At 39.3% G+C, this 12,370-nt stretch overlaps 2 protein-coding genes across 3 annotated transcripts; both read left to right on the plus strand.

Moving 5' to 3' along the window:
- Nucleotides 1-311: 311 nt before the first annotated feature.
- Nucleotides 312-3,876, plus strand: LOC111795895 (kelch repeat-containing protein At3g27220). The gene is made up of 7 exons (XM_023678523.2): nt 312-667; nt 788-964; nt 1,501-1,730; nt 2,519-2,689; nt 2,846-2,951; nt 3,165-3,371; nt 3,469-3,876. Exons 1-7 carry the CDS (start codon nt 452-454, stop codon nt 3,631-3,633), a joined length of 1,272 nt encoding a protein of 423 aa, XP_023534291.2. The 5' UTR covers nt 312-451; the 3' UTR covers nt 3,634-3,876.
- Nucleotides 3,877-6,960: 3,084 nt separating this feature from the next.
- On the plus strand, nt 6,961-11,860 carry LOC111795747 (vacuolar sorting-associated protein (DUF946)). Of its 2 annotated transcripts, none has more exons than XR_002815243.2 (2): nt 6,961-7,709; nt 9,966-10,105. XR_002815243.2 is itself a non-coding variant. In XM_023678313.2 (2 exons), exons 1-2 carry the CDS (start codon nt 7,598-7,600, stop codon nt 11,554-11,556), a joined length of 1,668 nt encoding a protein of 555 aa, XP_023534081.2. In that variant the 5' UTR covers nt 7,353-7,597; the 3' UTR covers nt 11,557-11,860. The 2 variants fall into 2 exon arrangements, 1 of the variants encoding a protein (XP_023534081.2); XM_023678313.2 differs by having other exon boundaries at nt 7,353-7,709; nt 10,001-11,860.
- The last annotated feature ends 510 nt before the right edge of the window (nt 11,861-12,370 follow it).

Here is a 12,370-nt window from a genome sequence, read left to right on the forward strand (position 1 = left end):
TGTGGAGAGTCGTGTTCATTTAATAACATGCAGTGGAAACAAAGGATTGAGTTAATCGAATCACCAACTCAACCAACCTAAAATTTCGGTCTAGTCCAAAAGATTTCTCTCGAGTACACCCTATTTAAAAATTTCAATATTACCTTCATAATTTTATAAATTTTGAAGTTAAAAAATCATTAAAAAAATATAATTTATTTTGAATATATAAAATATAAAAATAGTAATTTTGGAGTTTCAAAAAAAAAAAAAAAAAAAAAAAAGAAATTAATTTCCACCGCTTTTCTTCGGCAGGAAAAAACTAGAAAGCTGTGTGCGGCAATTACGCAGAATCCCTTCGTTGCAAACCAGCGGTGGTCGACTTTTTGGTATTCAGAGCCTCTCTCTTTTTGCAAATCTTCTTCCTATTTCTACTTGGTTTCTTTCATGGATTCCACAATTTGGATGAAAAATGACCAGAAATCATCAAAAGAACGCTTCTTCTACCAAGAAATTAGTGTTTCTGATCACTTGTGCCGCTCTTCTCGGTGCCGCTCTCATTGCAGATGTGCTGTGGACGTCGTCTTCCTCTTTGTCTTCCTCCTACTTTTCTATTTCGTCAAATTGGGCGATCCGGAGACCTGAGGTTTTAGTTGTACCGGATTCATCCACTGATAATGCTACACAGGTTAGGCTTCTCAAATGCATCTCTGCTTCTTGCGCGCGATTTTGTTTTTGTTTTTGTTTTTTTGTTTTTTTTTTTTTTTTTTGGAGTGATAAAACTGATCTTACGAAATCATGTTTTTAGGTTGATGAAAAGCAGATTGATTCTAGGAGATTCTTACCTGGAACCTACTTTGATTTACCTGCACCTGATTTAGAATGGGAGGAAATGCCGTCAGCACCTGTGCCTCGTCTTGATGGATCAGCGATTCAGATTAAGAATATCTTTTACGTTTTTGCAGGATATGGAACCATCGATTATGTAAGTTTTTTTTTTATTCCTAGTGTTTGTAATGCATCTTTGATTTTGTATGTATGTTTATGTATTGATTGCTTTCGATTTAGTTATACACCATAATACGCCTATATGAGGAAGCAATATTTGTATCCTCGGGCTTTTCATCTAAGGAGTAAAAGATCTTAGTGTCCAACATATTTCAGATTGTCTTGAAGTTCTAAAAAAGAAGAAACAACATCTTATCTCGTCTTCTGATTGCTGCTTAGATGAATCATGATTCGGTGTTGAAAGTGTCATCATATTTTCTCTACCTTCCTTCGACACTATTGATTATTTTGTATCCTTGGGCTTTTCATCTAGTAGTAAAAGATTTTAGTGTCCAACATATTTCAGATTCTCTTCAAGTTCTAAAAAAGAAGAAACAGCATCTTATTTCCTCTTCTGCTTGCTGCTTAGATGAATCATGATTCGGTGTTGAAAGTGTCATCATATTTGCTCTACCTTCAAGTTTGTTAATATGGAAGTAAGACACAATTGATGTTATTGTTCTTTTTGTGTAGGTGCATTCTCACGTTGACATGTTTAATTTCACTGATAATACATGGATCGGGAAGTTCGACATGCCAAAAGAGATGGGACATTCACATTTAGGAGTGGCAACTGATGGTAGATACATTTATGCGATATCAGGACAATATGGACCCCAATGCAGAGGGCCTACAGCCCGAACATTTGTGCTCGACACTGAAACGAAGAAATGGAACAGCATGCCCCCACTACCTGCTCCTAGGTATGCTGTGAGCCATCTTGTTATTCATACAGAAGTTTATATGCTTTTTCCGGGCAAAAAAATTATTTTATATGTTCTTGCTGGTTAGTTCCTTGCTTAATTATTATATCTTTTTATCCATATATGTGCTTTACTCATCACAACCTAACTACTTAATGGAAATTTGGGGCATGAAGTGTGTGTTAGTGCAAAAATATATGTATTATAAAGGCTTGGTTTGTAGATTTAAGGTTGTGCAAAAAATGGGTTTCACAAGTTTACATTTAGGTGATCTAAGTTTATGTTGTTCGTGTGATTGTCATACCAATATCTTAGGATAATCATATTCGCATATTAGTTATAAGCATGGCTTCTTAACTCCGAGTTACGTAAAGCTAACTATGAGTCAAACTCCCCTGAATGTTGCGATGAGCTTCATATTTTGTATAAACTTATATGTAGGAAGAAAAGAATAGGAGCGAACTATTAAACTAGTGAGGAGAAGAATTGATTAATTTCTTTGGAGGTTGGGCATCCAAACATTACCTATATTGGGTTGGGCCTTTTCCTTGTTTAAATGTGTAGTTGGAAGAGTAGAGAAAACAACTTGAGATTGCAGATCAAAGTTACTAGACTTGCAAGATCCTGATTGAGTTTACGTCCCGGCGGCTGCCATGACAATTGGTTGTTGATCTGAGATCTTTATCTGCACAGAAGAACATGTTTTCGTAATGTGAACTTTAAGAAAATGTTTTGTAAGATCTGAGATCTTTATCAAGTCCAAAGTTTTTTAACACAACAGTTTGCAGATATGCCCCAGCAACGCAATTATGGAGAGGAAGACTCCATGTGATGGGTGGTAGCAAGGAGAATCGCCACACACCTGGACTGGAACACTGGAGCATTGCCGTAAAAGATGGAAAAGTATTGGAGGATAAGTGGCGGACTGAAATACCCATACCCCGTGGAGGACCACACAGGTATTGGGACACCCTCTGTTCGTTTTAATAAAATACTCGTTCACAAACGAGACAATTTAGTCCTTCAAAGTTGCAATCCATAATAAGAAGATGTTGTAGGCAATCCAAATATTTGGAAATAGTTCCTCTAACATATTCCATTTTGACATTCTCCAGGGCTTGTGTTGTGGCCAATGATCGGCTTTTTGTGATCGGTGGTCAAGAAGGCGACTTCATGGCCAAACCCGGTTCGCCTATTTTTAAGTGCTCCCGTAGGTTTGAGGTATATTTTGATTTTAGCACAAGAGTTTGTTGCGAGTTGTTTTTGGATAGCTGATAGGCTGGCTTATCATGTTAAATGCATGTAGGTCAGATTTTACATTATCAGGATGCCATAACACAGACAGACATACATACATCTCATTTCTTTCAGTGCTCTCCTTCTGTTCACCTAGCATCAGTAGGTTATGTTGATCCTACTTTTTCATGTTTTCAGGTTGTTTATGGTGATGTTTACATGCTGGATGATGAAATGAAATGGAAAACACTAACTCCAATGCCAAAACCCGATTCTCATATCGAGTGTGCTTGGGTTATTGTCAATAATTCTCTAATCATCGCCGGGGGTACAACGGAAAAGCACCCGATTACCAAACGGATGATCTTGGTCGGAGAGGTCTTCCGATTTGATCTGGATACACTGGTATGAACTTGTCTATCTTCGAGTAAAGCCCTCTTTAAACAATTTCGTACGTTACGTTGATCACGTTTTTCTTTTTTCGTTCCCCCAACAAATGAAGACTTGGTCAGTGATTGGAAAGCTCCCATACCGCATAAAAACGACGCTAGCTGGTTTTTGGGATGGATACTTGTACTTCACCTCCGGACAGCGAGACCGAGGACCCGATAACCCACAGCCAAGGAAGGTCGTAGCTGATATGTGGAGAACGAAGTTAAAAATTTAAGGGTATGGTACTTGGTTGGTTTAAATTTTGTCATCAATGCCTTCTACAGTTAGCTTTTTTGGCCTAGGTAATTGTTATTGTTTACATGATTTCGCATGAAGGGGGGGGGGGGGGGGTAGTATTTGATCGATCTGTGATCAAAGAACATAAACACTGGCCTGTACAATCACTTGAATTATAGCCTTTGTGGCTTCGAATCTGTAAATCAAATGTGTTGAATATGTGCTCATCTGTTACTGTTAATGCTGTTGAAGCTTTTATTATACATTGTTGATAAAAATTTGAGTTAATTAGGATGTATCAGCAAGCAATCATTTAATTTGTTCACAAACTTTAATTCCGAACAAGTCTTCCAAATACTAGGGGTGTACACCCAACCCGACACCATCCGAATTCTAAGGGTTGGGTATGGTTTAAAAGGACTTTGGGTTCGGGTTGGGTTTAAAAAGACTTTGGATTTTGGTTGGGTTCATTTTTTGGAACTCGATTCGGTTCAGTTTAAATTTTAAATTATTGGGACAATTCGACCCAACCCGAAAATCATAAAAAAGGCCCAAGCCCATACAGCTCGCCCATGAGTCATGTTGTCTCACCCTGCCATGGGTGAACATGCACTCTTCAAGTCTTCGAGACTGAATTAATTATTGTAACGATGATCATCTATTTCGTTATCTCTCTACTCTTCATCATTCTCATCTTACAGCGTTCGTCTTCTCTGTTGACGTCGTTTGCATCTCATAGAGGACGTTGATGTCGCTCGCTAGTAACCTTTTTATTTCTCCATCAGACTCTCTTCTCAGCTCCCGTTTCTTCACTCGACGTCGTCGTCGTCGTCGATGTCTCTTCACTTTGCTTTCCGTTCTATTTCCGTCGGAGTTCTATGCTCTGCGTTTCTCGTCGGACTTCTCCGCTCAGCGGTAGGTTGTTTCTCCACTTTTTGTCTCTTCTCAATTATAAACAATCAAAACTCAACTCGAAATTAAAGGGTTGGATTGAGTTGGATTCTTACCATTTTGATTACATTAGTCAAATTAAAATTAACTCACTTCTTTGAAAAGCTTGGTGATACAAACTGAGCTTAAGCCATCATTCTTTTAATAAGCCTCCCATATTAAATATACCAAGGAGTATATCCCAACATTCTTCTCACATTCGATTTGAGTTGCCAACCAATAGCTCCAAAATCTACATTTGGTGTTAGTCGAACACCCAACGGACACTCCATGAAGTCGCATGACTGCTCGCAAAAATCACCGTCTTCTTTAGAAAGATAAAAAATGTCTCAAAATATACTAGAGAGAGTCATGATCTTAACTCTCTGTCATCTCTGTGACCTAAGTGAGCTACCTTGTGGCACATACGTGTGTCACAATGTGGGTGAATGTTGTGAGACGAGCGTCTCGAGCAATTTTATTTTAAATGAGTTTTTCAAGGACAGTGTGGGTCTGCAAGGGTGTGTCGACATTGTGTCCCATCCCATGTATCGAAGGTAGTTATATGCACCCGCTATCCGGTACAAAGTCCATAAATGACATGACATGGACATGGGAGAGTTCATATCCCAATAGAACCCAGATGGATGGATGTTCAAGATATCCCGCTGATATAATCGACACATGGGTCAGTTCTCGATAGACATGCCCAAGCAAGTTAAGATGTATGAGCTATCCCGAGTCATGGGATGACATCATGATGCATGAGTCATGTTTTTGGGAACCAAAATGATGATGAGATGCAACGTTGTTTATGAGAGACATTGGCCTGTTGGGAGGGTATGTGGCCTTTTGGGGAAGCCCAAATCAAAGTCATGAGAACTTATGCTCAAGGTGGACAATATCATATCATTGTAAAGAGTCATCATTCCTAACATGATTTGAGAGTCATGTTCTTAACTTAGTCATGTCAATAGAATTCTCAAATGTCGAACAAAGAAGTTGTGAGCCTCAAAGATGTAGTCAAAAGTGACTCAAGTGTTGAACAAAAGGTGTACTTTGTTCGAGGGCTCTAGAAAAAGGAGTTAAGCCTCGACTAAGGGGAGGCTATTCGAGGACTACATAAGTCTCAGGGGAGGTTCTATGGTATATTTTGTTCGAGAGGAGGATTATTGTGGATTATTGGGAGCGAGTCCCACATTGACTAATTGAGGGAATGATCATGAGTTTATAAGTAAGAAATATATCTTCATTGGTACGAGGCCCCCAAAAGCAAACCCATGAGAGCTTATACTCAAGAATATCATATCATTGTGAAGATTCGTGGTTTGTAGTAAACTTGGCCTAGAGCGGAGGCAAGTCTGCTAGAGTCGCAGACGACTGAACATGCATGCACGAGCAGCGTGTGTGGCCAAACAACCTTTGATATCAAACAATTTGTGCTCAGTTGGTGAAGTACGACTGAACCTGCATGCACGAGCAGCTTGTGTGGCCAAACAGGTTCTAACGTAAAAAGTTTAAGAATCTTTTCTATAATTTAACATATATTATACTATATATATATATATATATATATTTATTTATTTATATCCTAAAATACTATATTTATTATTCTCTCATATATTAAATAAAAAAGGATTATTAAAATGAGCACCACCTAACATTAGTCGCCGGCCGGCGCCGTCGTTTTCGCCGTGGAAGAGATTTTTCTTATCCATCATTGAAGAAGCATATTCCAAGCATCCAAACAAACGCCTCCGGCGACCATTCAATTGGATAGCGACACCTCACCCACCCACCCACCCCATCCCTTATCCCGATCACTCAAATTCAATTCGTATGATCTGAATTGAATTACGAATTCCGTTCAAATAAATAAGAATTTTACGCACTGAGTTGGTTCATAATCTCGGTGTCTAATTCAATCTTACTGTAAAACATGTTTTTATATGATTTTAGATTAATATTTTAAATTTTTAAATATTTTAATAATACCCGTAAATTTAAAAGAAAAATTAAATAGCAGGCGAAACCTAACTATCTTTTTATATGTATTTTTCTTGTTTTTATATGATTCAAATTTATAAATAATTAAAAACATGTTTGAAAATGACGTACTTAAACATACTCGTATTTATAAAATTAATATCTTTTTTCTTTATAAAATATTTAATTGAAATCCTTAAAATTATAAAATATAAAATATAAAATAATAATTTTATTATGAACACAAAATGCAATAAAAAAAATTATAAATTAAAAAATTATAAATAAAATATTTAAAAAAATTAAAGAATCTTTATAAAGAAGAGGAAGGTCATCCAACCACTTGCGTGCATTTGCAATCCACCTTCCTCATTTACGCTTTCATTTAACTTTTTTTTTTTTTTTTTTTTTAATTTCTCGTGTTTTATTTACTTTTAAAATTGTTCTCGTTCGAATCTTAGTCCCCTTTTTCTCGGGTATTGTGGTCACCTCTATCTTTTATATGACCGTTTATGAGAGTTCTTTGTTCATCATCACTTTTCTTTTTCCCTGTTATGTTAGCGTTTTAGCCTAGCTAAAGCTCCTCACCATGACGTTAACAAAATTGCTATGGTCGATGTTGCTTGAATCCATCTCACGGTAATCGTTATTGGTATCGACACTAAAGGAGCATTTGTTTGTTTCTATGTCGATTGTGATTAAAATTGAAATGGAAAGTGGTTGGGTTATTTAAGTTTGAAATTTATGACTAAAATTTGAAGATTCACTTATAAAGGGTAAGAATGAATAATGGATTAAACGAACTCCTCTCTCAACTCTTGGTATCTGAGAACAGTATTTCAAGAATTTTGAACTGCTTTAAATTCACAAAACAACAACAATTTTCTTGGAGAACTCTCTCTTTTCTCTCTATCTCCATAACTCTCTCTCTGGCCCATATGGGTATTCCTCGAAAACAGTAGAGGCAAATTCCCTTGAACAAATTTCGTGGGTTTGATCGCAATTTTTTGGGGGCTTTGAAGGGTTTTCAAGAGGGTTATTGAAGGATGTTTGGGTGCGAGTGTTGGTGCTGGAATGGCGTCGTTGATCCTCTAGACGTGTGCCTTTCTGAGCCTCAACCCTTCTCTCTGCCTTCAACACTTCCAAATTGGCCTCCAGGTATTAGTTCTTGATTTTGATTCACTTTAGTTGTGAGGATTGTTGGTTTTTTGTGCTGGGTTCTCTGTTTTTGATTCTTTCTTTTAACCCTTTGCTCGATCTTTTTTGTTTGTTGTTTGTTGTTTTGATCAAACTGGTGCTGGAAGTTGCTTTAATCGCTGGTGTTTTATGATGATTTCTTCGTGGTTACTCTGTTTTGGATTCTCTTTTCAACCCTTTTGTATATTGGGGAAAGTTGTTTGGATTGCTGGTTTCTTTGTAATATCTCTCGGTTGTGTTACGTTCTGTTTCTTGTGATGCTTGTAGCTATGTCAAAATTTTAGCAGCTGCTGCACATTGGGATGATGAAATATGAATGTTGAGTGCTTTGTTCTTGCTAGATTTTGGGTATTCTTTGTTTGTTCTTTACGTGTAAACCTCTGGTGGATCGATTTCTCTGTTGTTTTGCTTTCGTTTTCGATCTCGAATTTAGATGGAGAGGAGGATTGACTTGTTCAGTAGAATTTGAATAAGAGTATATAACCTATTCACACTAGTGAACGAGATCGTTAGTGTAACAGCCAAAGTCTACCGCTAGTAGATATTGTCCACTTTGGTTCGTTACGTATCGTAATCAGCCTCATGGTTTTAAAACGCGTTTACTAGAGAGAGGTTTTCACACCCTTATAAGGAATGCTTCGTTCCTCTCTCCAACCGATGTGGGATCTCACAATCTCACACCCCTTTGTGGCCTAGTGTCCTCGCTAGCACTTGTTCCCCTCTTTAATCGACGTGGGATCTTACAGTTAGTCTTGGATGAACTAGTGAACGAGATCGTTAGTGTAACAGCCAAAGTCTACCGCTAGTAGATATTGTCCACTTTGGTTCGTTACGTATCGTAGTCGGCCTCACGGTTTTAAAACGCGTTTGCTAGGGAGAGGTTTCCACACCCTTATAAGGAATGCTTTGTTCCTCTCTCCAACTGATGTGAGATCTCACAATCTCACACCCCTTTGTGGCCTAGTGTCCTCGCTAGCACTCGTTCCCCTCTTTAATCGACGTGGGATCTTACAGTTAGTCTTGGATGATCTAGTGAACGAGATCGTTAGTGTAACAGCCAAAGCCTACCGCTAGTAGATATTGTCCACTTTGGTTCGTTACGTATCGTAGTCGGCCTCACGGTTTTAAAACGCGTTTGCTAGGGCGAGGTTTCCACACCCTTATAAGGAATGCTTTGTTCCTCTCTCCAACTGATGTGGGATCTCACAATCTCACACCCCTTTGTGGCCTAGTGTCCTCGCTAGCACTTGTTCCCCTCTTTAATCGACGTGGGATTTTACAGTTAGTCTTGGATGAACTAGTGAACGAGATCGTTAGTGTAACAGCCAAAGCCTACCGCTAGTAGATATTGTCCACTTTGGTTCGTTACGTATCGTAGTCGGCCTCACGGTTTTAAAACGCGTTTGCTAGGGAGAGGTTTCCACACCCTTATAAGGAATGCTTTGTTCCACTCTCCAACTGATGTGGGATCTCACAATCTCACACCCCTTTGTGGCCTAGTGTCCTCGCTAGCACTCGTTCCCCTCTTTAATCGACGTGGGATCTTACAGTTAGTCTTGGATGAACTAGTGAACGAGATCGTTAGTGTAACAACCAAAGCCTACCGCTAGTAGATATTGTCCACTTTGGTTCGTTACGTATCGTAGTCGGCCTCACGGTTTTAAAACGCGTTTGCTAGGGAGAGGTTTCCACACCCTTATAAGGAATACTTCGTTCCCCTCTCCAACCGATGTGGGATCTCACAATCTCACACCCCTTCGCGGCCTAGTGCCCTCGCTAGCACTTGTTCCCCTCTTTAATCAACGTGGGATCTTACAGTTGGTCTTGGATGAATATTCTCTTTGTTTGGAGATTGTAAAGCAACGACTTCCATCCATTAAACTACGATCAGAGCCATTAGCTTGAGAATAACTCGACCCGTCAAGGTATTTGTAACCTTCTTAAAAGATGTAGGTTTGGGTCTGAATCCTTTGCGACGATTTGGGTGAACGAAAAAACTTAAGCTAATTCGTTCGGGTGTATTTCATCTTTCGTTTATATTCTTAATACTTTCTCTCACGTGTCGACTTGAAGTATTAACATCATTGCAAAGAGTATAGGACTGCTCGAATCCATAGTAAATTACTTCTAAACTCAAAAGCTTAGCGTTAAAACCGGTTTTAGGTTATGGTGTGTTTGATGTTCTATATATGTTCTTAATACCATCTACTTTTGCAGCTATGTGAAGCTTCTTTTTGTGAATTTGTCACTAGGAAAAGGTTTTTCCACTGGAACAATAAGCCTTGGAGAGATAGAAGTTTCCAGGATCACCAAGTTTAAAAAGGTTTGGAGATGCAGCCAGGGTGCCATATTTTACAGGCCTCAGGCAATCCCCCATGGCTTTTTCTGCCTCGGCCACTATTGCCAGCCCGGTGGCCATCCATTGAGAGGCTACGTTTTGGTTGCTCGTGATGCATCGGAAGTTGCTCGTGTTGACAACTCAGTCAGTGAATCTCCTGCTTTAAAGCGACCAGTAAACTATTCGTTAATCTGGAGTTCTGGCTTACATGGAGTGGATTCTGGCTTTATTTGGCTGCCTAATGCCCCGGAGGGTTACCGAGCCATGGGATTCTTGGTCACTGACAAGCCAGACGAGCCTGCACCCGACGATATTCGATGCGTCCGAGCTGATCTTACCGAACGATGCGAGACTAGTGACTTAATTGTATCCATTGAGTCCAAATCTCAACCATTCCATGTCTGGGAAACAAGACCCTATGAAAGGGGAATGTACCAGAATGGTGTTTCTGTGGGCACATTCTTTTGCTGTACTTCATTGAAAGAACATCTTGAAATTTCCTGTCTGAAGAATCTCAGTGTCTCATTAGAAGGCATGCCAAATCTGAACCAAGTTCAAGCACTCATCGAGCATTACGGGCCAACCGTCTTCTTTCATCCCGACGAGGCGTATTTCCCATCATCAGTGCCGTGGTTCTTCAAAAATGGTGCTGTTTTGTATAAAAATGGCGACACGAAAGGTGAGCCTATCGACAGTAGAGGTTCCAATCTTCCTTGTGGAGGGGAAAACGACGGTGAGTATTGGATCGATCTACCATCGAACGAGAATGCACGAGAAACTTTGAAGAGTGGCAACATCGAAACCGCACGGCTCTATGTTCATGTTAAACCAGCACTTGGAGGAACGTTTACTGATATTGTGATGTGGGTTTTCTGCCCTTTTAATGGACCAGCAGCCCTCAAAGTTAAGTTTCTGAATATCAAACTTAAGAAGATAGGAGAGCATGTTAGTGATTGGGAACACTTCACTCTTAGAATCTGCAACTTTTCGGGGGAGCTATGGAAAGTGTACTTCTCGGAGCATAGCGGAGGGAAATGGGTCGATGCTTCCGACTTGGAGTTCATTCATGGCAATAAACCGATCGTGTATTCGTCGAAACATGGTCATGCTAGCTTCCCACATCCTGGGAGCTATATTCAGGGATCAGTAGCTGGAATTGGAGTGAGGAATGATGTAGCTCGGAGCAAGTTTTTCGTCGATTCAAGCATCGAATATGAAATCATTGCTGCCGAATATCTCGGTGATGGCGTTGTTTCTGAACCAGCTTGGTTACAGTACATGAGAGAGTGGGGTCCGACTGTTGTGTATAATTCAAGATCGGAGATCGAAAAACTAATCGATATCCTTCCTCCGATCGTTCAATTTTCCTTGGAAGATCTACTCGCCCTGTTCCCGACCGAGCTCTACGGTGAAGAAGGACCTACCGGACCGAAGGAGAAAAACAACTGGTTTGGAGATGAAAGATGCTAGAGATATTAACAACACCACAACATGAATATAGCTATCAGTTTACTCTTTACAATGGCCATTTCTTCATCAGATCATGGTGAAAGTGAGCAGATTGACATTCTCTTTCAGTTCTTGCTGTTCTTGCTGAAGATTCGACTCGGGAGTTCGGAGAGTTCGGGTTGGAGTCAGTCTCGACACTCGGAAAAAAATACTGTATTACATATTCCATTGTAAAATTATTGAATTTTAGTTCTTATAGATATACAATATGATAGTGTTGAAAGTATACTTACAATTTGAATAGAAAATCAGCCCAATTCACATATCATAAAATTATTATTGTAAAAAGAATGTTCGTTTGGTCGGCGGGGGTCGGAGCGTTATGGGACCCGCCCCAAATAGAGTGAAAAATCCATGTTTAACGGAGAATGGGAACGGAAAAGGGAGAGATTTCTCCTCGTTGGCTAAAAGTGAACAGGGATAGAGATTATATTATATTTTTTTTTGTTCCCGTCTCCATCCCGCTCACTTTTTAGAAATCTAATCATTTGTATTTCCAATTTGAAATTCGATCAACTTTCCCTCTTGAAATTTCTCTAAGGCTTCTCTTCACGGTAATGATCTCTCCTATCAAATCAGTGAAGTATGGTTCATTTTCAGAGATATCTAAACATACGAACATACTATTAAGGTTGACCTAACGATAAATTTATTAGATCAGTCAAACGAACCTAATTTTTACAATGCTAACTCGTATCCATTCTAATGAATAAAGAGGTCGAGTCGAGTTGGATTGGTCAAACTTTGACTTTATATCGATCGAGGTTAACCGGGT

This window comes from Cucurbita pepo, chromosome 18 (genome assembly GCF_057944985.1).
Source record: "Cucurbita pepo subsp. pepo isolate OVF chromosome 18, ASM5794498v1, whole genome shotgun sequence".
Taxonomy (NCBI): Eukaryota; Viridiplantae; Streptophyta; class Magnoliopsida; order Cucurbitales; family Cucurbitaceae; genus Cucurbita; species Cucurbita pepo.